Raw genomic sequence first — 23,583 nt, 5'->3', positions numbered from 1 at the left:
CAGAAGAGAAGGAATGAAATACTTCTCCTCCTTCTTCCCCTTCTCTCCCTCTTCCTTTCCTGCAGCCAGTGGCTCCATTGGTTCGAGCATGGCCCTAGGCACTGAGGATAGCTTGGTTGATTTGAGTATCAGGTTGCTGGATGGATCCCAGTCAAGGACCATGCTGGAGTCTGTCTATCTCCCGTCCTCTCACTTAAAAAAAAAATGTTAAAGACCACTGTGGCCAGGTAGTTCAGTTGGTTAGAACATCTTCCCAAAGCACTAAGGTTGCAGATTAAATCCCCAGTCAAAGCACATACAAGAATCAACCAATATATGCATAAATAAGTGGAACACTGCTGCAGCCCGCACGACGAGTCTATTCCAGGGCCCTGTTGATTTTTCAGTCCCCAACAGAACATCCTTGTTCAGTTATAATCTAAACACCAATTAAGAAAAATAAATTTATAGAAACATGGCAAAATAGAATGCTGTATGAGTTATTGATTTTATTCATTTCAAATTGCTATTGTAATTACCACAATGAAAATTTGTTTTACAGACATATTTGAGATGTGAAGTGACATGATGTTCCCAGCATTCTTTTATTCTTTTTTTTTGTTTATTTTTATTGAATTTAGAGGGAGAGGAAGAGAGAGAGAGGGACAGGAACATCGATCTATTCCTGTATGTGCTCTGATCAGGGATCAAACCAGCAACCTGGCCAGGGCACACAGAAGTGCCCATCTGCTTCCCCAGCCCTCCCCCTCTCCTTCCTCTCTGTCTCTCTCTTCCCCTCCTGTAGCCAAGGCTCCATTGGAGCAAGGTTGGCCCAGGCGCTGAGGATGGCTCTATAGCCTCTGCCTCAGGCACTAGAATGGCTCTGGTTGCAACAGAGCGACGCCCCCGATGGGCAGAGCATCGGCCCCTGGTGGGCATGCCAGGTGAATCCCGGTCAGGCGCATGCGGGAGTCTGTCTGACTGCCTCCCCGTTTGCAACTTCGAAAAACAAAAAAAACAAAAAACCTGACCTGTGGTGGCACAGTGGATAAAGCGTCGACCTGGAAATGCTGAGGTCGCCGGTTCAAAACCCTGGGCTTGCCTGGTCAAGGCACATACGGGAGTTGATGCTTCCAGCTCCTCCCCCCTTCTCTCTCTCTGTCTCTTTCTCCTCTCTCTCCCTTTCTGTCTCTCTCTCTCTCCTCTCTAAAAAATGAATTAAAAAAAATTTTTTTTAATTAAAAAAAAAAAAAGAAAACTATACCAAGATGTTCCTGAGTCTAATAATTCCTAATGCAATGTTATTAAAATAAGCCTTGTTAGAAAATCATTTGAGCTATACCTCAAAGAAGTTAAAAATTACAAAAAATTTAATAAATTAAGTGTATCCCTACAAGCTTTTGGAAATAAGATTGACGTAAAGCTTAAATTTTTTTTTTTTTTTTTTTAACAGGGACAGAGAGAGAGTCAGAGAGAGGGATAGACAGGGATAGACAGACAGGAATGGAGAGAGATGAGAAGCATCAATCATCAGTTTTTCATTGCAACACCTTAGTTAGTTGTTCATTGATTGCTTTCTCATATGTGCCTTGACCGCGGGCCTCAGCAGACCGAGTAACTCCTTGCTAGAGCCAGCGACCTTGGGTCCACGCTGGTGAGCTTTTTGCTCAAGCCAGATGAGCCCGCGCTCAAGCTGGCGACGTCGGGGTATTGAACCTGGGTCCTCCTGCATCCCAGTCCGACACTCCATCCACTGCACCACCACCTGGTCAGGCAAGCTTAAATATTTTTAAAAAAGTAGATACCCCATACATTACTGCAAACAATTTGCTAATTTTACATAATGTAGATATTTTAATCCTTAAAAATAATGGGGTGAAATTCAATGTTTTAGTTAATTTGTTATTTTCTTTTTTGGTGCCCCGGAAATTGAACCCACAATCTTGGTATATCAGGTCAATGTTCCTACCAGCTGAGCTACCCAGTCAGGGCAAAATTCAATGTTATATATTTCAGATTCTGCAATCTCAAGCTCATAAAATTGTAGTGTATAATTACATAAGGCAGTTCTATTTCTTTTTTAAACATTGACTATCAGGGTGACACTGGTTAATAAAATCACATCGGTTTCAGGTGTAACATTCCATAATACATCCTCTGTTCACTGCAGCATGCGTTCACAACTCCAAGTCAAGTCTCCTTCCATCACCATTAATCCCTTTACCCTGTTCAACTACCCACACCGCTTTCCTTCCTGAAGTCAGCACACTGTTGTCTGTGCTGAGCTTTTCTCCTTTGCTAAATCCCTTCATCTTTTATACCCAGCTCCCAATCCCCTTCCACTCTTGACCGTGGTCAGTCTGTTCTCGGTGAGTCTGTTTCTATTTTGTTAAGTTTCCTTTGTTCATTAGGCTCTACATATAACTGAAACCATATGGTACTTGTCTTTCCTTCTCTGACTGGCTTATCTCATTTAGCATAATAATCTCCAGGTCCATCCATGCTGCTTCAAAACGTAAGCTTTCCTTTATTTTCTAGATCTGAGTAGTATTCCATTTTGCAAATATTAAAATACCACTCCACTGGAAGCTGCCAAATGTTAAATCTTTGTACCAAACTACTTCCAATTCAGTGCTCTCCCTGCAAAGTCCTTCCTTGGCTGTTCATATGGACACCAAAGAGTCAAGAGAAGGGTGTGGCCAGGACTTCCCATCATTTCTGGACATCTGAGCTCTGAGTTTGCAGTTTCTATGACTTCATGGAGCACATTCCAGTGTCTTTTTATTTTTTTGTGACAGAGACAGAGAGCAGGACAGATAGGGACAGACAGACCAAAAGGGAGAGAGATGAGAAGCATCAATTCTTCACTGCAGTACCTTAGTTGTTCATTGATTGCGTTCTCATATGTGCCTTGACCAGGGGGCTACAGCAGACCGAGTGACCCCTTGCTCAAACCAGTGACCTTGGGTTCAAGCTGGTGAGCCTTGCTCAAACCAGATGAGCCCACACTCAAACTGGCGACCTCGGGGTTTCAAACCTGGGTTCTCCACGTCCTAGTCCAATGCTCTACCCACTGTGCCAAAGCCTGGTCAAGCCACATTCCAGTTTCTGATAGTGGTGGCCGTACAATTGCTATAACTCTGCCAATTGGGAGGTAATAAAAATGTCTTATGGGCTTCCCAGTTCCTTACTCTTTGTAAAAAATGGTAACAAGCATAGAACTAAAACAAGTTTACAGAGTCCAGAACTTATCCAAGCCCAAATTTGCATGGGATGCACTGTATCTATCCCTTTGGGCAAAACAGAATGTTGACTGTGCCCTTGAGTTGTTAAATTGAACTAGGGCCCTGGCTGGATAGCTCGACTGCTCAGAACTTCCCGAGGCACAGAGGTGCCCTGGGCCAGCTGCGATGAGTTTATTCAGGTCTCGAGCGGGAACGGTATGGAATTGATGAAAACAGACATGAAGAATTAAAGACAAATAAGATGGGTTTCAGGAGGGCTTCATAGTTCCTGCTAGCAGTAAAAGTTACCACCCTAGCAGAGCCGCAAAACATGGCTGCCCCCAGAAACTGCATCCTTCTTTATTTATTGGGCAAAGTAGAAATTAGCAAATCAATTGTTTCCAAGGCAACTAAAAAAAAAAACACCAAGTGTAAAAACCCCACCATATCCAAACATCCCAACCTTACACAAAGAACTTCTTTCCAGTCCTTCTGGGGAAAATGGGGGCAGGATGAGCAAATACATTCCAGCACTACAGCCTAACAGCCTTTTGCAACTTAATCAGGCAGGTGAGGTGGGGAGTTGGACAGGCTGTCAGCTAACAGTCAGATCACAGCACCTCTGTCCCCCAGATATCCAAACTCTAAAAATCCTGTTGGCTTTTTTGGTCCCCGACACAGAAGTTGTAGGTTCAATCCCTTGCAGGGCACATACAAAACATGTTTCTATCAAATCATAAAATAAATTGAATACCTATGGTGCAGCCAGTTTCCATGAGGACTCATGCCCACATGGCAGAAAAAAGCCCAGAGAGCTTTGGGCTGGATATTAGGTGGAATTCACTTGAGGTCTGCTTTGGAAAAATCTACATCCCACTTTTCCCCTTGAGTTTCTCCTTTTCTTTCACACTCACAACACTCCTAGTCACCTAGCAGTGTATGTCTAGAAATGGGGTCAGTTCCTCACACCAGGTGTCTTACAAGTTACCTCATTCTGACACAATTGTGTCAGATAGGACAGGTTAGACACAAACTGCTCACAGCCCACTTCAGTTGCCAATCAGATGGAGCAGGTATCCGTGGTACCTCTACATTCTGACGTGGCTACAAATGGACATTTCTAGAACACTCCTCCAGTTCAGTTTATTCTCTAGATCAGCTCACATCATAGAACTCAAGGAACTAAGTGCATATGTTTACTACTCGACTAAAAGATATAAAATTAACAAATGAGACAAATAAAGAGATACAGTGTGAGCTCTGGGAGGGTACCTAACACGGGAACTTCTGTCCCCATGAAGTTATGATGCGTCACCCTCCCTCCCCACTTTTTTAAATTTCTTTTTGAGATTTTTATTTATTCATTTTTATTAGAAAGAGGGGAGAGAAAGAAAAGAGAGAACAGGGGGAGAAGTAGGAAGCATTTAACTCCCATATGTGCCTTGACCAGGCAAGTGCAGGGTTTCAAACCTGCGACCTCAGCATTCCAGGTCAATGCTTTATCCACTGCGCCACCACAGGTCAGGCTCCCTCCCCATTCTTGGATGTCTTCACCCACCAATAAGCTCTTTGAATCCCCTCCTCTTTTGATGTTAATGGAGGCTTCCTTAAGAAGGCATGATTGATCATTAAGGCTATTTTCAGGCCCTCGCCCTTCTCTACATGTGTTCAGTGGAGCTCAAACTAACCAGCATCTTGATAAAACAAATAATGCTCCTTGTCAAGAGCCGATCAACAGCTTCTAGTTGAGTCACAGCAATGAAGAGGCGCAGCGACACTTTCCCCCTAACTTCTTGGGTTTATTTGATTTTTCTCCCCCCTTTTTTTGGTGTGTGTGCTATCACTTATGGTACAAGGTTAGCATCTGGAGTTAATAGTCGCACTGTGCTTTCTCTGCACATTCATAATTAATTTCTCTGGAAATGAGACAGAGGGTGTGAATTCCACAGAAATGTTACACCCCCCTAACATTTTCATATAATAGAAGAATAGAAAAACTTTCCATTTCTCTTACATACCTGACATTCAGGTAGTGGAATACGCTGAGAAAAATAAAGTTAGAACTTAATTAGTACATGAAAATAGTAGACATTTTACTAGACAATAGGCCATTAGGTGAGGTAGAGTTATTAATCAATACTGACCTTTTAGAAGCTTGCGCCAATATTGCTGTTGCTGCTCAAGTTATTGTATAACTGTACTTAGAATGGCTTACCACCTGATTTATAGCTTAAAGAAATGTACTAACCTCTTCCTGGAATATTTATCCACATTGGCCCTGGACAGTTGGCTCAGTGGTAGAGCGTCAGCCTGGCGTGCAGGAGTCCCGGGTTCGATTCCCGGCCAGGGCACACAGGAGAAGCACCCATCTGCTTTCTCCACCCCTCCCCCTCTCCTTCCTCTCTGTCTCTCTCTTCCTCTCCCGCAGCCAAGGCTCCATTGGAGCAGAGTTGGCCCAGATGCTAAGGATGGCTCTGTGGCCTCTGCCTCAGGCGCTAAAATGGCTCTGGTTGCAACAGAGTGATGCCTCAGATGGGCAGAGCATCGCCCCCTGGTGGGCGTGCCGGGTGGATCCCGGTCAGGCGCATGTGGGAGTCTGACTGCCTCCCTGTTTCCAACTTCAGAAAAATACAGAAAAAAAAGTTTACTAACATTAAAGCAAAAATATCTATTAATCAATGTATTCTTCATAACATGTAATTATAACTTAGTGTAAAAGCTGGACTAGCAATTAGCAGAGATTCCTGGCAGATGAACTAAGGAGTTTAGCTCTCTCATTCATATCTCTTCGACGCCGTCCATTCCAGCGGGACCCTGGCAGCTCCTAGTGCCATTACCACTACTCTGTACCAGGTTCATGAAGCAGAGACCGGTATGTATGTATTTTCTGCATCTCACAAATTCTAATAGCCAATTTCAAAACAATACATGCTAGCCTGACCAGGTGGTGGTGCAGTGGATGATAGAGCATCAGCCTGGGATAAGGACCCAGGTTCAAAACCCCAAGGTTTGAGTGCAGACTCACCAGCTTGAGTGTGCAGTAGCCAGCTCAAGCATGGGATCACAGACATGGCACCACGGTCACTGGCTCGAGTAAGGGCTCACTGGCTCGGCAGGAGCCCCCAGTCAAGGGACACATGAGAAAGCAATCAAGGAACAATTAAACTGCTGCAACTACAAATTGATGCTTCTCATCTCTTTTCCTGTCTGTCCCTCCCTCTCTAAAAGAAAGGGGGGAGGGGTACATGCTAAGTGACTCCATTTTTCTAATATTGTATAAATGACAAAATTATATATACAAAGAGACCTGTTGATGCCAGGGGCTAGGGAAAGACAAAGAATGGGACTATGAAGGGGAAACAGGAGGGAGTCTGTGAAAACAAAACTTCTGAATTTCTACTGTTGTATCGGTTACAAGGATTCTTAAAACTGTATCTATAAAATATATACATAAAAGCCAAACAAAAATAAGTGCATGATAAAACGAGATATAAATAAATCCTGTGGTTAACAGCCTTGTCACAATTTCACTTCCCACTATTTGATAATTATCAACTAATTATCCTCTTGATTATAATCAACTATAACTAAATAAGGTTTTATATTTCAGAGTACATACCTAAAGGGCATGTACAAAAATCTAGAAAATTTTGGCCCTGGCAGGTTGGCTCAGCGGTAGAGCGTCGGCCTGGCGTGCGGGGACCCGGGTTCAATTCCCGCCCAGGGCACATAGGAGAAGCGCCCATTTGCTTCTCCACCCCCCACCCCCTCCTTCCTCTCTGTCTCTCTCTTCCCCTCCCGCAGCCAAGGCTCCATTGGAGCAAAGATGGCCTGGGCGCTGGGGATGGCTCCTTGGCCTCTGCCCCAGGAGCTAGAGTGGCTCTGGTCGCGGCAGAGCGATGCCCCGGAGGGCCAGAGCATCGCCCCCTGGTGGGCAGGGCGTCACCCCTGGTGGGCGTGCCGGGTGGATCCCAGTCGGGCGCATGCGGGAGTCTGTCTGACTGTCTCTCCGTTTCCAGCTTCAGAAAAAAAAAAAAAAAATCTAGAAAAATTTCAGTTTTTGTGATTCTAAACTTAGGCCAAAATTAGAAGTTATAAAAACCATATTTGTATTAACTTTCTAAACCAGTTGCTGCTACTTACAAACTTGGTTAAACACATCCAAATAAGTTATACTTATGAAATGAATATATTCAGCTTCATTTGCAAGTGCTTCAGATACTCTGAAATAAAACAAACTTGAAACTAAATAAATTAGAAAGTTAATTACATAATGAAACAAGCAGACTCCACTCCTCTGTTGTACATATTCAATTTAATCCATGATGACAGTAACTGCCACTATTCAAAACAACTTATTTAACTGATGTCAAGGCAACCAGAAATAACGGCTAAAGGTACCTTGTCCTGAATTGCATGTAAGGTGTATTACCTCTATATTATTTTTTTTTAATTTAAATTTTTTAATTTATTCATTTTAGAGAGGAAAGAAAGAGGGAGAGAGAAAGGGGGAAGGAGCAGGAAGCATCAACTCCCATATGTGTCTTGACCAGACAAGCGCAGGGTTTCAAACCGGCAACCACAGTGTTCCAGGTCTACGCTCCATCCACTGCGCCGCCACAGGTCAGGCCATATTACCTCTCTAGACTTGTAACAATGCTTTTCCATTCAAGGGTTCTTCCCTGATGGCAGCAGAGGTTTTGCTAAAGACACAAAACAGAACGTGCTCCTGAGCCACTGCAGGGGTTCCTGGCAGGTGATGAGGCAACATACATTACTGCAGAACATGCCGTATTTACTGCCAAAGAAAAGTCTCTCCCTAATGGGAACCGACATCTCTTGAGGTCTTACCTTTGGGCTGCTGCTCTCCCACATTCAAAGCACACATACTAATTCTCTGAAGTAGAAGTCCTCTGAACTACAGTGAGATTCACTCATCATCTCTGAGAATCACATATGACAGGGTCTACTTCCAACCAAGCTTTTCCTGGCCGGGAATCGAACCCGGGACTTCTGCATGCCAGGCCGACGCTCTACCACTGAGCCAACCGGCCAGGGCTCAATAAAAACTTTTTAAACATACAACGTCCAAAAATATTTTCAAAACTGACTGTATTGAAGGTTTTTTTCTAAATTTTTTCACCAGTATAAATACGAGGTAAATTAAGTAAAGACAGTAGTACCACATTCTTCGCTTTAAATCATTCTTCATTGCATTATCTTGAATGCCTACAACTGGCAACAGGCTTTCTCCAACACAACTACCTGTGAATTCTCATGTTAAACAGGATTGAAAAGATGGCAAAAGATTTCCCACAGCCACTGCACCCATAGATCCCTCTCCTGTAGATTTTTTTTTATGAGAAACAACTGAGTTCTGACTTTGTAATGAAGACTCCTCCAGTATAAATTTGTTGATATACGATAAAGCAGTGCATTGTTTTTTTTTTTAATGTTTATTTTATTGATCTTACAGAAAGGAAGAAAGAGAGCAGGAAACAGACAAGAGCATCTGCCGTGTGTGTGCCCTTACAGGGGATCGAACTAGAAACCTCTGAGCTTCGGACAATGCTTGAACCAACAGAGCTATCTAGCCAGGAAAAGACAGGGTGTGTTGTTTTTTTAAAAGATTTTATTTATTGGTTTTAGAGAGAGGATAGAGAGAGAGAAAGGTCATGGGGAGGAACAGGAAGCATCAGCTCATAGTAGTTGCTTCTCATATGTGCCTTGACCGGGCAAGCCCAGGGTTTTGAATCGGCAACCTCAGCACCCTAGGTTAACGCTTGATCCACTGCGCCACCACAGGTCAGGCAAGACAGGGTATTTTGACAAGCCTTTCCCACATTCAAAGCACAAATACTAATTCTCTGAAGTATAAGTTCTCTGAACTACAGTGAGATCACTCTTTGTGGTGGAGCCTATTTACCGTTCTCTGCATAGAAAGAGTAAGTCTCTCCACTGTAAGTTAAATGATTTGCAATAAGACAACCGCTATTGATGAAGCCTTTCCCACATTCACTGCATTTATAAGATTTCTCTCCTGAAGAATAAATTTTTTGATGTTATGGAGATTCAACTTTGTACGGAAGGTCTTCCCACACAGACTGCATTTATTAGGCTTCTCTGTTGTAGGAGTTCACTAATGAGAAATAAAACAAGACTTTCTGATGAATACGTTGCCACATTCACTACATATATAACATTTCTCTTCCAAGGAAGTTTTCTGAAATAAATTGAACTGAGATTTCTTGAGGTAGATTTTGTCACTATCAGCGCGTTCATACTATTTTAATCCTTATGAAGTCTGCGATGTTTCGTGAGCCTGGATTTTCTGGGAAAGGCTTTCCCACACTCATTACAGATATAGGGTTTCTCTCCTGTATGAGTTCGCTGATGTATAATAAGGCAGCACTTTGTGGAAAAACCTTTCCCACATTTACCACACATGTGAGGTTTCTCTGAAGAATGAGTTTTCTCATGAACAGTAAGACACTTCTTTGTGGTGAAGCATTTTCCACATGCACTGCATACACAGGGCTTCTCTCCTGTGTGAGTTCGCTGATGTACAATCAGACCACTCTTTACAGTAAAGCCTTTCCCACACTCATTGCACACATATGGTTTCTCTAAAATATGAGTTCCCTGATGTACAGTCAGATGATACTTCATGGTGAAGCTTTTTCCACACACACCACATACATAGGGCTTCTCTCCTGTATGTCTCCGCTGATGTCTGATGAGAAGGCTCTTATTCGTGAAGCCTTTTCCACACTCATTACACAAAAAGGGCTTCTCTCCAGTGTGAGTTCGCTGATGTTGGATGAGAGAGCCCTTTCTTGACAAGACTTTCCCACATTCACTGCACATGTATGGATACTCTGAATTATGAGTTCTCTGATGTACAGTGAGCAGATACTTCCTTGTAAAGCCTTTTCCACATTCACTGCATACAAAGGGTTTCTCTCCAGTATGTGTTCGATGATGTGAAATAAGATGACTCTTCTCGATGAAGCCCTTTCCACATTCACTGCATATGTAAGATTTCTCTCCTGTATGAATTTTCTTATGTTTATGGAGAATAGATTTTGTATAGAAGGTCTTCCCACACAGACTGCATTCATAAGGTTTCTCTCCTGTGTGTATTCTCTGATGAGAAATGAGTCGACATTTATGGATGAATGCTTTGTCACATTCACTACATGTATAAGGTTTCTCTCCCAGGTGAGTTTTCTGATGTATCTTGAACTGTGATGTCTTCAAAAAGGTTTTGTCACATTCAGTGCATTCATACTGTTGCAGTCCTGTATGAATTCTCTGATGTTCAGTGAGCCTGTATTTTCTGGAGAAGGTCTTCCCACATTCAATGCACACGTGGGCTTTGTCTTTGTTGTGAGTTCTCTCTTGCCGAATGACCTGGGACTTACTATTTATGGTTTTGGTACTGACAGGCAATGTAATTTCACTGTAAAATTGTTTTTGGTTACCAGGAAGAACGGAAGTCCCATCTGAATTCAACTCAACCGAATTATATGAGTTAAAGCTTCTGTTTTGGATTTCAAAACTTAAATTTGATTTCAAAAGTTTTTTACTTATCTCAAGCATATCACAATTTTGCTTTAACTGCAAATGACCTTCATTTGGACCAACGATCTTTGCAAACATATTATGTTCACAGCATCGTTCCACACTCTGCTGAATGCTCCGACTTTGCAAGTGACACTGTGGATGATCATCGAATGTCCTGAGTTCTAGGAAAGAGGATGACAGTAAATCATTCTGTAATTTCTCATAAACGTTTACCTTCCCAAGGGATAAAACAACCTTTTGTTATACTTTTAAGAACCCTTTCTATCACAGCTGAGTTTATGCTAAAGAAATGACCCAGCACAGGGTATCCACACAGCACCATGATGGAGCTAGTCACCAGAAACATTAATTAGAAGGCTGCACTTTCAGGCGCAGCCACTGACTTCTAGAAAAGGACAGAAGGTCTATAAATTAAAGCTCAACAGCCTGACCAAACAGTGGCGAAATACAGCATCGGCCTAGGACCTTGAGGACCCAGGTTCAAAACATTGCTGGATTGAGTGCAAGCTTATCTGGCTTCAGTACAGGCTCACCAGTATGAATGTGGGATCACAGACATGACCCCATGGTCTCTGGCTTGTGCAAGGGGTCAATAGCTGGGCTGGAGCCCCCCAGTCAAGGCACATGTGAGAAAGCAATCAATGAATAAGTAAAGTGCTGCAACAAAGAATTGATGCTTATCATCTCTCTCCCTCCTGCCTGCTTCTCACTCACCAATCAATCAATCAATCAGTCAATAAAAGAATACTTCACACCTTGCCTTATATACCATATTTTTCGCTTCATAAGACGCACTCCCCCCAGCCCCAAAGTGGAGGGGAAAATGCCCGTGTGTATTACGGAGCAAAAATTATGGTATTTAATTAATTTTTTTTTTTTTTTTACAGAGACAGAGAGTCAGAGAGAGAGAGAGATGAATAGGGTCAGACAGACAGGAATGGAGAGAGATGAGAAGCATCAATCATCTGTTTTTCATTGCGACACCTTAGTTGTACATTGATTGCTTTCTCATATGTGCCTTGACCGCAGGCCTTCTGCTGACCGAGTAACCCCTTGCTTGAGCCAGCAACCTTGGGTCCAAGCTGGTGAGCTTTATGCTCAAACCAGATGAGCCCGTGTTCAAGCTGGCAACCTCGGGGTCTCGAACCTGGGTCTTCCACATCCCAGTCTGATGCTCTATCCACTGCGCCACTGCTTGGTCAGGCTTTATTAAATGTTTTAACACATCTGGTTCAGATTTTTTTTTTCTTATTTTCCTCCTTAAAACTCTAGATGTGTCTTATGGTCAGGTGCGTCCTATGGAGCAAAAAATACGATATCTATTCATCTATCTTTTTTATAATAAACTAGTATCTTAAATGTTTCTCTGAGTTCAGTGACCTGCTCTGGCAAATAAATTAAACCAATTAGGGGCCCACAAGAACCCCTAATTTATAGTTTGTGGGTCAGAGGCACAGGATAAAATCTGGACATCTGAAGTGGGGCAATCTTGTTAGAGTAAAATTGTAACTTGTAGGGCCTGACACTATTTCTAAGTAGACAGTATCAGAATTGATTTAAATCTATACAACACTCATGTTAGTAATTCTAGGCACTGTTGCCTGAAGCAAAAGAAAGGCAATCTCAATCTGTGAAATGCTGTAAAAGGAGCAAAGGAAACATAAGAAGGGAAGAAAGTCAGAATGTAGAGGCTTAGGTCAAAGTAGGCTTACGGTTATTCATATGGAAAATGATACAAGAATAAATAATAATGGAAAAATAAGATCTGTTTCCTGTACTCACACTGCACACAGACTTTAGCCCCATCCTGTATTTAAAGGGAAGATGAGGTTCAGAGATGTGCTCGATGGGAGAAGTGAGAAGAGGTTAATGAAAGCGAGGGACTCAAGTTTACTACAAGAATTATGTGGCTTCAGCCATGAGCTAGGTGGAATACCTCTTAATGAAATGAGGCATATTATTGAAGTCCATAATGAGGAAAAAACCAAGAGTGAAACAAAGTTGAAGGCAATTATTATACATCCAAGTACAAACATAAAGAAACTGGCTGGCCTGACCAGACGGTGGCGCAGTGGATAGAGCGTCGAACTGGGATGCCAAGGACCCAGGTTCAAGACCCCGAGGTCGCCAGCTTGAGCGCAGGCTCATCTGGTTTGAGCAAAGCTCACCAGCTTGGACCCAAGGTCGCTGGCTTGAGGAAGGGGTCACTCGGTTTGCTGTAACCCCACGGTCAAGGCACATACGAGAAATCAGTGAACAACTAAGGTGTCGCAATGAAAAATTGATGATTGATGCTTCTCATCTCCCTCCATTCCTGTCTGTCTGGCCCTATCTATCCCTCTCTGACTCTCTCTGTCTCTGAAAAAAAAAAAAGAAAAAGAAACTGGTTGGATATATACATCTTCAAAACAATTTTTATCTAAAAAGAGCAGTGTGGATGCATAATCATACGCAAATTTCCCAAATAAAGAGTACTAAATAAAACTGTGCTTTGACCCATGTAGAATAAAGATGAACGCACATGTAGAATTCTTCAGTTCAGTAAGGCCACCAAAGAGCACCAAACACTGAGCAGTGTGATCAGGTGCACTCGCAGAACCAGGTGTACAGATCAAATACGTGGTGAGAACGGGTGTGGACCCTCAGCATCTGATTTCCAGGGAAGTGTAACAGACTGTGGAGGGTTATCGTATTCCAACCACGTGCCATTCTTCTTCATTCTGCCAACACCCTAACTCTCCCAGAGCACTAATCTCCAAGCTGGACAAGGGATCCTGAAATCAAGTCACAAACTAACGGTCTGCCTGGAACACAATGTCTATGTTCCTATACAAAGATGGTAAATGACATGAAGTAAGGTGCTAATTCAGCAGGCACAGTCACCCATCTGTGAACACTGAAAAAAAACACACAAAAACACAAAAAAACACCTGACACTGACTGATTACTGGAAGGTAACCTCTGACTCCCTACAACATCCTGTGATAGAAATGTCTTTTTATGCCTGAGTTCTCAGGCCATACCAGATAGTTTACGTGAACAATGTGATTTATTAAACAGCAGGTGGCTGCTTCTGTGTGTCTGAGCCTTTGGACAACACTGTAATCTTTTGACTTTAGGGAGCTGCAGACACCAGCTGGGTCAGCTTCCCTGGTTGGCAATCTTGAACAAGTGCTGTCAAAAACCACTGCTGGGGGGCCTGGCTTGTGGAGGCACAGAGGATAAAGCGTTGACCTCGCACATTGAGTTCACCACTTCGAATCCCTGAGCTTGCCCAGTCAAGGGACATACGACAAGCAATCAATAAACAATTAAAGTGAAGCAATGATGAGGTGATACTGCTCACCTTTTCTTCCCTTCTCTCTCTCATCTTGATTTAAAATAATTAAGTAAGTAAAATCTTAAAAAAAGGAAACATAGTTGGGGGAATACAATGTTTTAAAAAGACAATAAATATTTATCATATGTTACTATGTGTCAGGAAATCAAATATACCCTACCTGAGTCCTTCTCTCAGGGAGACAAGACTATGTGAAGATGTCAGCCAGGCCTGTGATCACATCTGGACCTGGAGACTTCTTCCAAGCTTCTCATCTGTCTCCCTTCCTATCTGTCCGTCCCTAGCTGTCCCTCTCTCTGACTCTGTCTGTGTCAAAAAAAAAAAAAAAAAGTCCCTACTTGTTTCTCAATTCATCTGGGATAAATAGGAGGTCTCAAATGGCCTCAACAGGCAACGTGTGACCTATATCTCAGAACCCCCAGCTGTCACCCCATTATCCTTATCTCATGTCCCGTCCCCCTCCTGCTCAGTTCATTCTATCCAGACAAACTTGCTAGAAGGTCCTCAAACATACCCCCCACTCAGCTCTTTAAGCTTCTCACATTTAAAAAAACTCCAGGGAGCTGACTGACATCCCCACCCATGTGCTCAAAACTCCGTATCAAAGAGCCATTCTGCTTCTAAAGTTCAGTTCCCAGAGGAAGACCTACTGTTCCACTGGCATTAATGAGCTCAACATGTAAGTATCATCCCAGCATGGATAAAATTTTAAGTGTCTAGTACAGAAGAAGAAACTAAATTTAAAAAAGAATGAATGGCAGGTGACTCCTGCTCTCACACACAAATGAGAAGCCCGGGGCAGTTGCCATGACGATCAGTAAACTAGACAGGACAGAAGCACACATTAGACAATGCTGAGGGATACAGTCGTCCCTCGCCATATCGCGATTCACTTTCTGCGGTCCCATTGCATCGTGTATTTTTTTTTTCCTTTTCCGAAGCTGGAAACGGGGGAGAGACAGACAGACTCCCGCATGCGCCTGACCGGGATCTACCCGGCACGCCCACCAGGGGCGAAGCTCTGCCCACCAGGAAGCGATGCTCTGCCCCTCTGGGGTGTCACTCTGTTGTGACCAGAGCCACTCTAGCACCTGGGGCAGAGGCCAAGGAGCCATCCCCAGCGCCCGGGCCATCTTTGCTCCAATGGAGCCTCGGCTGCGGGAGGGGAAGAGAGAGACAGAGAGGAAGGAGAGGGGGAGGGGTGGAGAAGCAGATGGGCGCTTCTCCTGTGTGCCCTGGCCAGGAATCGAACCCGGGACTTCTGCACGCCAGGCCGACGCTCTACCACTGAGCCAACCGGCCAGGGCACATCGTGGATTTTTAAATTGTATATATCTAATTTTGTATTGTGGATTTTTCGCTATATTGCAGGGTTTTGTGGTATATAGGTATTTTAATATTTATTATTTTAATTATTTTTGTGGTAAAATAAGCAAAATAAGTGTGGGAAAGTTTAATAACAGTGTGAGGAAGGTTTCTAAGAGTGTGGGGAGGGCTTATAAAGCCTTAAAATATATATAATAAAACTAATACAAGGTTGCTACTTCACAGATTTTCGCCTATCTCAGGGGGCTCTGGAACTTCACCCCTGCAATAGATAAGGGACCACTGTAATCAATTAGGAGTCCATTTCAGAGAAGAAAATAAGGTTCGCTCACAAGAATTGAGGAAACTTTTCAGAGTGATGAGAACTGAGTAGGAAGAACCTTGGTGGAGGAGGGATAAGAAATATCATTAATGCAGCATGAAAACCAGCTTATCACAAGGACACAGCATCCAAGACGAGCTTGAATGCTATGGAGGGAAATAACTATTTCCAAAAAATGCCCAGGAGGAAGAAAAAAGGGGTGAATTCAAAGTTCTGTCTTTCCAGAGAGAACTGGATTGTAGAATTTCATAGCGAGACAGGTGGTAATGCAGGAAGAGACAGTTTGACCACCATCAAAGAAAAGGAATATCTGAGCATCGTAGGAAGTAGAAAACTATGCTAAGAAAAACAAGGTTTAGATAAAATGAACTCAGATCAGATTTCAGAAGAGGAAACGGTATTTTCCCTCTTAAATTTTTACAAAGAAAAAGGGTTCTCATATGTGGAGGGGTGGTTTGAGTTTCCCATTCACTATCACAGCTCTGACTACAAAATTACTTCCTAGCCTCCCACCTTTCTTATTCTCACGCACTCACCTAGACAGACTAGACATTGAAGTTCACCCTGTAATGGCCACAGTTCTTCCCCTAGTTCCAACTTGCAGAGCACATATGGTTTCTTAGCTTGATAGCCTGCTCATAAAAAATGAGAGAAGACATAGACATATTGAATTGGGCTGGGGTCTGTCAAGAAGACAAAATGTGACATTTCTGAAAATAAACATGTTTCATATCTGCAACACAAACATCTATATCTCAAGGGGGGGGGGGGGCTGATACGCTCTTGTCTAGGGTAAGAAAGAAGAATCTAAAATCTTACCACTTCAGAGAACTGTAGTTATTCTAAAGAGTTAAGAGGCTGAGAAAGAAAAGGCCCCTAAGAGGGCATCTTCTGAGGGGAGCTGTCCTCACCCACTGACACCAGGTGGCTGTAGTTCTCCAACATCACGTCCCGGTACAGGTCCTTCTGATCGGGGTCCAGGAGCTGCCACTCCTCCCGGGTGAAGTGCACAGCCACATCGTCAAATGTCAGGTATTTCTGTCAAAATATAATCATGTTTAGTGAAGTGATGTTCTTTTGGTCACGTGCAAAGAAGTTAAGAAAATCGTTTTGCTCTTTTTCACCATACAGGAATTCGATAGGTTTCTTTCTCAATACATTGTGATAGAATAAAAATTTTAGTAAAATACCATATTTTTTGATCCATAAGAGGTACTTTTTTCCCCCAAAGGTGAAGGGGAAAATGCCCGTGCATCTTATGGAGCGAATGTTCATTTTTTTTAGCTGCTGCGGGTTCCCGGACAACTAGAAGAGTATTTGAACATTATAGTCTCTTCTCATTTGTTAATACCAGTGTTAATGGTTGTTAATACTGCTGTTGAGTTTACATTGTTGAAATATTATTGTTGTATATTTTATTAAATATTTTAACATACCATTTGGTTCAGAATATTTTTTTTTCTTACTTTCCTCCTTAAAACCCTAGGTACATCTTATGGAGCGAAAAATATGGTACCGTCACTGGGTATTCATCCATTCATTTCACAATGCTGAAAATGAAAATTAGGCCCTGGCCAGTTGGCTTGGTTCAGTGGCAGAGCATCGGCCTGGCATGTAGAAGTCTCAGGTTCAATTCCTGGTTAGGGCACACAGGAGAAGCGACCAATTGCTTCTTCACACCTCCCCTTTCTCTCTCTTTCTCCTCCCCTCCTGCAGCCATGGCTTGACTGGAGTGAGCTGACCCCAGGTGCTAAGGATGGTTCCATGGCCTCCAGGCAATTAAATAGCTCAGTTGCCGAGCAACGGAGCAGCAGCCCCAGATAGGCAGACCATCTTGCTGTAGGGGGCTTGCGAGGTGGATCCTGGTCAGGGCATATGTGGGAGTCTGTCTCTCTGCTTCCCTGCCTCCCCCCCTCTCCCTTAATTAAAAAAAAAAAAAGCAAATTAGTCTCTCTGATATGTAGCATTAAATCCTCCTGCTAACATAAAAATGTCTGCAATCTATTTATTTGAGTACAGTCGTCCCTTGCCATATTGCAGTTCACTTTTCACAAACAAACTATCACTTTTTTTTTTTTGGTATTTTTCTGAGCTGGAAACGGGGAGGCAGTCAGACAGACTCCCGTATGTGCCCGACTGGGATCCACCCGGCATGCCCACCAGGGGTCGATGCTCTGCCCATCTGGGGGCATCACTCTGCCGCAATCAGAGCCATTCTAGCGCCTGAGGCAGAGGCCACAGAGCCATCCTCAGTGCCCGGGCCAACTTTGCTCCAATGGAGCCTCGGCTGCGCGAGAGGAAGAGAGAGACAGAGAGGAAGGAGAGGGGGAGGGGTGGAGAAGCAGATGGGCGCTTCTCCTGTGTGCTCTGCCGGGAATTGAACCCAGGACTCCTGCACACCAGGCCAATACTCTACCACTGAGCGAACCGGCCAGGGCCTCTATCACTGATTTTTAAATTGTATATATCTAATCTAAGGCCATACCACCCTGAACGCGCCCGATCTCGTCTAAATTGTATATATCTAATTTTGTATCGTGGATTTTTCACTATATTGCAGGATTTTTGGTATATAGGTATTTTTATATATTATTATTTTAATTATTTTTGAGGTAAAATAAGCATTTTCTAGCCTAAAAAATTGAAAATATAAAAATATTAATTAAAACATTAAAATAATATTAAATCAAAATAAAGCCTTAAAATATATATAAATAATAAAATCAATATAAGGTCGCTACTTCGTGGATTTTTGCCTATCGCAGGGGGTTCTGAAACCTATGCCCCGCGGTAGACGAGGGACCACTGTACAGTTCAGTCTTCTTCCCTTACAGGGAAAAACCCAGGTCTTTCCCACTATGTTTCTTCCCTGAGAGGATCCTTAACTACCCACACACAACGCTGCACTTCTTGTTTATCCCCAGAACAAAAGTTCTATGTGAAACCAGGTGGGTGTCCTACAATTTAACTCAAATCTGACAGTAGAGCTCAAGACATCATGTGAGATCCTACAGGTTAAGGCCTGAGTCCTGTTGGACTGCCCCTCCCCCGAACCCCTTGCTTCAGACCCAGTTGTATAGCCAGGCTGTCAGCTGGGATTCTGACTAACCAACTATAGATCAGAGGTTAGTTACCAGGACCACCTCCTTGGTTTTGGTTTATTTGCTAGAGCAGCTCACAGAACTCAGGGAAAGTTTCCTAATGTTTCACAGTTTATTGTGAAAGGATTTGATACACGACACAGATAAGTATCCTGAGGCACAGGGCAAGGTACGGACAAAAGGACACGGAGCCCCCACCCCCCTTCCACACTCACCTCCCTCGCTGCACCTCCCTGTGCTCAGCAACCCAGAAGCTCTCCAAACCCATACTTTTGGGATTTTTCTTAATACATAAGTATTAACTCCATTTTTAGCCTCGCCCCTTCTTTTTCAAAAGCTCTGCCAATCATAACTTGCAGTTTCCAGTAACTGACCTTCACCCAGAATCCTACCCAGGGTCATCACAATAGGACAAAGAAAATTCTTATCATTCAGGAAATTACAATAGTTTTTAGAGTTTTGCCAGGAACTTGGAGCAAGACCAATATACATTTTCTATCATGTTACAAACACCTATTTGCTAATACTGAACTATATGCTACCTTTAAGTAGAAGAATACAGATTCCAAAATTCACCATGAGCAGTTGACTTGATAACAAACTAATAATGAAAGATTCCAGATGTTAGAATCACCTTACAATGTAGACTAAATTCAGTGGTTAACATATTGAACATATTGTATAAAACATGTATAAGGCACAAAAATTATTATGTGATTAAGCAAAAAAAATTTTTTTTTTTGCATTTTTCCGAAGCTGGAAACGGGGAGGCAGTCAGACTCCCGCATGCGCTTGACCGGGATCCACCCGGCATGCCCACCAGGGGGCGATGCTCTGCCCCTCTGGGGCGTCGCTCTGTTGCATCCAGAGCCATCCTAGCGCCTTAGGCAGAGGCCACAGAGCCATCCTCAGCGCCCAGGCCATCTTTGCTACAATGGAGCCTCGGCTGCAGGAGGGGAAGAGAGAGACAGAGAGGAAGGAGAAGGGGAAGGGTGGAGAAGCAGATGGGCGCTTCTCCTGTGTGCCCTGGCCAGGAATCGAACCTGGGACTCCAGCACGCCAGGCCGATGCTCTACCATGATTAAGCAAATTTATTTTTAAAAACTATACTTCAAAGAATATATACATAAGCACACATATGTACATAAACAAAGGCATATATATATTTGTGTATATGATTAGGAAGGTTGATACCATATTAGATGAAATGATTACTAGCTGTAGGAAACATGAGAAGTAACGTTACATATTTGCAGAGAGGAGCAGAAGGAAGGGAGAGAATGCAGAGTGCTGAGGAAGAAGCCAGTTTTGCAGAGAGAGAGAAAGAAGGTGTGCATGGGGAACCAGAGCTCAGGGGCTTTGGGAGCCCTACTGAGGCTGTGGGGGCCTTTGATTCCAGGAGGAACTGGAGAAGAGGCTCTGGGTTGTGGAATTGGAGAACGTGTCAGGGCTTTGGGAGCCACTGAAAGAGGAAAGAGGTCTTCCCTGTGTGTTTTAAAAATGAAACTAGACCACCAACTTACATCATTCACAAAAATAAACTCAAAATGGATAAAAGACTTAAATGTAAGTCGTGAAACCATAAACATCTTGAAAGAAAACATAGGCAGTACACTCTCCAATATCTCTTGTAGCAATATTTTTGCAAATTTATCTCCATGGGCAAGTGAAATAAAGGACAAAATAAACAAATGGGACTGTATCAAACTAAAAAGCTTTTGCACAGCTAAAGGCACCATGAAAAAAAGAAAAAGACAACCTCCACACATATTGAGAGAACACACTTGTTAACACATCTATCTGATAAGGGGTTATTAACCAAAATTTAGAGAACTTCTAAAACTCAACACCAGGAAGGTAAACAATCCAATTAAAAAATGGGCAAAAGAACTAAGTAGACACTTCTCCAAAGAGGACATACAGATGGCCAATAGGCAGATGAAAAAATGTTCAACTTCACTAATCATCAAAGAACTGCAAATTAAAATCACAATGAGATACAACCTCACACCTGTCAGAATGGCGCTTATTAACAAAACAAAACACAGTAAGTGCTGGCAAGGGTATGGAGAAAAGGGAACCCTCCTGCACTGCTGGTGAGAATGCAGACTGGTGCAGCCACTGTGGAAAACACTATGGAGTTTCCTCAAAAAGTTAAAAATGGAACTGCCTTTTGACCCAGCCATCTCACTTTTAGGGATACATCTTAAGAACACCAAATCGCTGGTTCAAAAGAGAAATGCACCCCCATGTTTATGGCAGCATTGTTCACAATAGCAAAGATCTGAAAACAGCCCAAGTGTCCATCAGTGGACAAGTGGATTAAAAAGCTGTGGTACATATACACAATGAAATGTTACACAGCTGTGAAAAAGAAAGGAACCTTACCTTCTGCGATGGCATGCATGGACCTGGAGCTTATTACGCTAAGTGAAATAAGCCAGGCAGAGAAAGAAAAATATCTTATGATCTCACATATATGTGGAATCTAATGAACACAGTGAACTGAGGAATGGAATAGAGGCAGAGGAGAGGTCACAAGGAGCAGAGGGACAGCACTCAGAGGGAAGGGGGATGAAGGGATGGAATCAGAGAAGGTGAGGGGATTAGTGAAATTATATATACATAATACAGAGACACAGATAACAAAACAGCAAATCCTAGACAGTAGGGGGAAGGTAAATGGGGGAGGGGGACAAAGTGGGTAAGGGGGAACAAGGGTGTGGAGGTGAGGGAGTTATATTGAGTGGGACACTTGAATCCATGTTAACACAATAAATTAAAAATAGTAAAATATTAAAAAAATAAAAAGTAACATTAGTAAGGACTAAGGACACCACCCCACACCATTTCTATGAAGCAACAATAAAGACCGATGTGAACTTCAAACCTATGAGCCATGGCCCTGGCTGGTTGGCTCAGTGGTAGAGCGTCGGCCTGGCGTGTGAAGGTCCCGGGTTCGATTCCTGGCCAGGGCACACAGGAGAAGCGCCCATCTGCTTCTCCACCCCTCCCCCTCTCCTTCCTCTCTGTCTCACTCTTCCCCTCCTGCAGCCAAGGCTCCATTGGAGCAAAGATGGCCCCGGCACTGGGGATGGCTTTGTGGCCTCTACCTCAGGCGCTAGAATGGCTCTGATTGCAACAGAGCGTCGCCCCCTGGTGGGCGTCCCGGGTGGATCCCGGTTGGGCGCATGCGGGAGTCTGTCTGACTGTCTCTCCCCGTTTCCAGCTTCAGAAAAACGCAAACAAACAAACAAACAAAAAAAAAACCCTATGAGCCATAAAGCATGACCACCCCTCAAGGAACTGGTCTGGTTTCTCTTCATGGTTACTTATGTGATATAAGAAATATTCGCATTTGTCTTCAGCCCAAGATTGTGGCACAGGACCTCCTGAAACAGTCAAATTTCCTAAGTGAGTGGGTGAGAGGGTTGTCTTTTCTTGTTCATAATCAGCCCTTTCAAACATACCTGAGTTTACTCTAATGAGGTGACTCTTGGTGGGCTCAGAGATAGCTTCACAATGGGGGCTGGTTGCTAAGGGAACCGACCTTGTGATTAGAAGGTTGGAACTTTCCAGGAGGGGAGAAGACTGGAGACGGAGTTATTCAACAATGACCTCGGACTTAACCCAGCACACCTATGGAATGAGACCTCCATAAAACACCCTAACTACAGGCTCCTGGAGATTCCAGGTGGGTGAGCACGTGCAGGTGGGGGCAGGCGGCGTGCCTGGAGGGACCCGGAGGGTCCTTGTCCTTTCCCTCTCACCCTGCCCTGTGCGTCTCCTCCGTCAAGCTGTTCCCCAGGAGAAGCCTTTAAAATAAACCAGCAAATGTGAACAGAGGGGTTTCCTGAGTTAGTGAGCAGCTGCTTACATTACTCAACCCAAAGAAGAGGTCGCGGGAATCTCCAATTTGTAGCCAAGTCATAGGTATGGGCATCCAGGAACTCAGAACTTGGCGCTTGAAGAGGAGCAGTTTTGTGAAACTGAGCCCTTAAATTCATGGAGAATGACAGTAACATGGTGATTAGTGTCAAAATAGACCTAACTGTATACATTTAACTGGTGTCTGGAAGAGCTGGAAAACTGGTGGTTGGTGGTGTGAAAACATTCACACATTTGGTGGCCGAAGTGTTCTGAGTAGAAACAGATCATCGCAATCCCTCCCATGTAACTCACCACGGCTCCCCTGTGCCGGCCGTCAGAGACATCACACACACACTGACAGCTAATGGAAAACACAGGCTCTCGCACAGTCACATGTGACATTGCAGCATGAACACGGAGTATGAATCCTAGGAATAATATATTCCTGAACTGACCTTGCCCAGATTTCTCCAGATCGTGCTATTCTCAATTTAAACTCTTACACTTAACTGCACTGGTTTTAACAGACAAATCCATTGAGAAGTAAAGGAAACAATAAGAGATCAACTCACCTGGGCCTGGATCATTTTATTCTGATTGAGAGGAACAGCTGCTGATGAAATACTCCGGCTTGAGCTATTCTGGATCAGCATTACATTTCTCATCAAAAAATGTGAGCCCTCAGTCAAGGGCGTCTCCAGGAAAGACGATACAAAGTCCTGGAGTCTCCTCCTCCTCCTTTATCCCCGTTCCTGGGAGGCGAGCACCTGTGGGCTGCACAGCAGATTACTCTGAGTGGCACATTCTCTTTGGGCCCAGATGCTGTCACTGATG

General features: G+C 43.5%; 1 protein-coding gene across 1 annotated transcript in view; it reads right to left on the bottom strand.

Annotated features, from left to right (window-relative positions):
- Window positions 1-23,583, bottom strand: part of LOC136399297 (zinc finger protein 615-like) — a 112,956-nt gene that overhangs the window by 38,646 nt on the left and 50,727 nt on the right. The window contains exons 2-5 of the mRNA XM_066374346.1: window positions 23,322-23,523; window positions 16,690-16,816; window positions 16,315-16,410; window positions 9,515-10,951 (exon numbers count right to left, since the gene is read on the bottom strand). Of these exons, the coding sequence (XP_066230443.1) occupies window positions 9,515-10,951; window positions 16,315-16,410; window positions 16,690-16,816; window positions 23,322-23,414 (1,753 nt within the window). The 5' untranslated portion in view covers window positions 23,415-23,523. The remainder of the gene's footprint in view (window positions 1-9,514; window positions 10,952-16,314; window positions 16,411-16,689; window positions 16,817-23,321; window positions 23,524-23,583) is intronic.

The sequence above is a fragment of the Saccopteryx leptura genome, chromosome 3 (genome assembly GCF_036850995.1).
Source record: "Saccopteryx leptura isolate mSacLep1 chromosome 3, mSacLep1_pri_phased_curated, whole genome shotgun sequence".
Classification (NCBI taxonomy): Eukaryota; Metazoa; Chordata; class Mammalia; order Chiroptera; family Emballonuridae; genus Saccopteryx; species Saccopteryx leptura.
The sequence above is the reverse complement of the archived record's forward strand: the minus strand, read 5'-3'. Positions and strand labels throughout refer to the sequence as shown.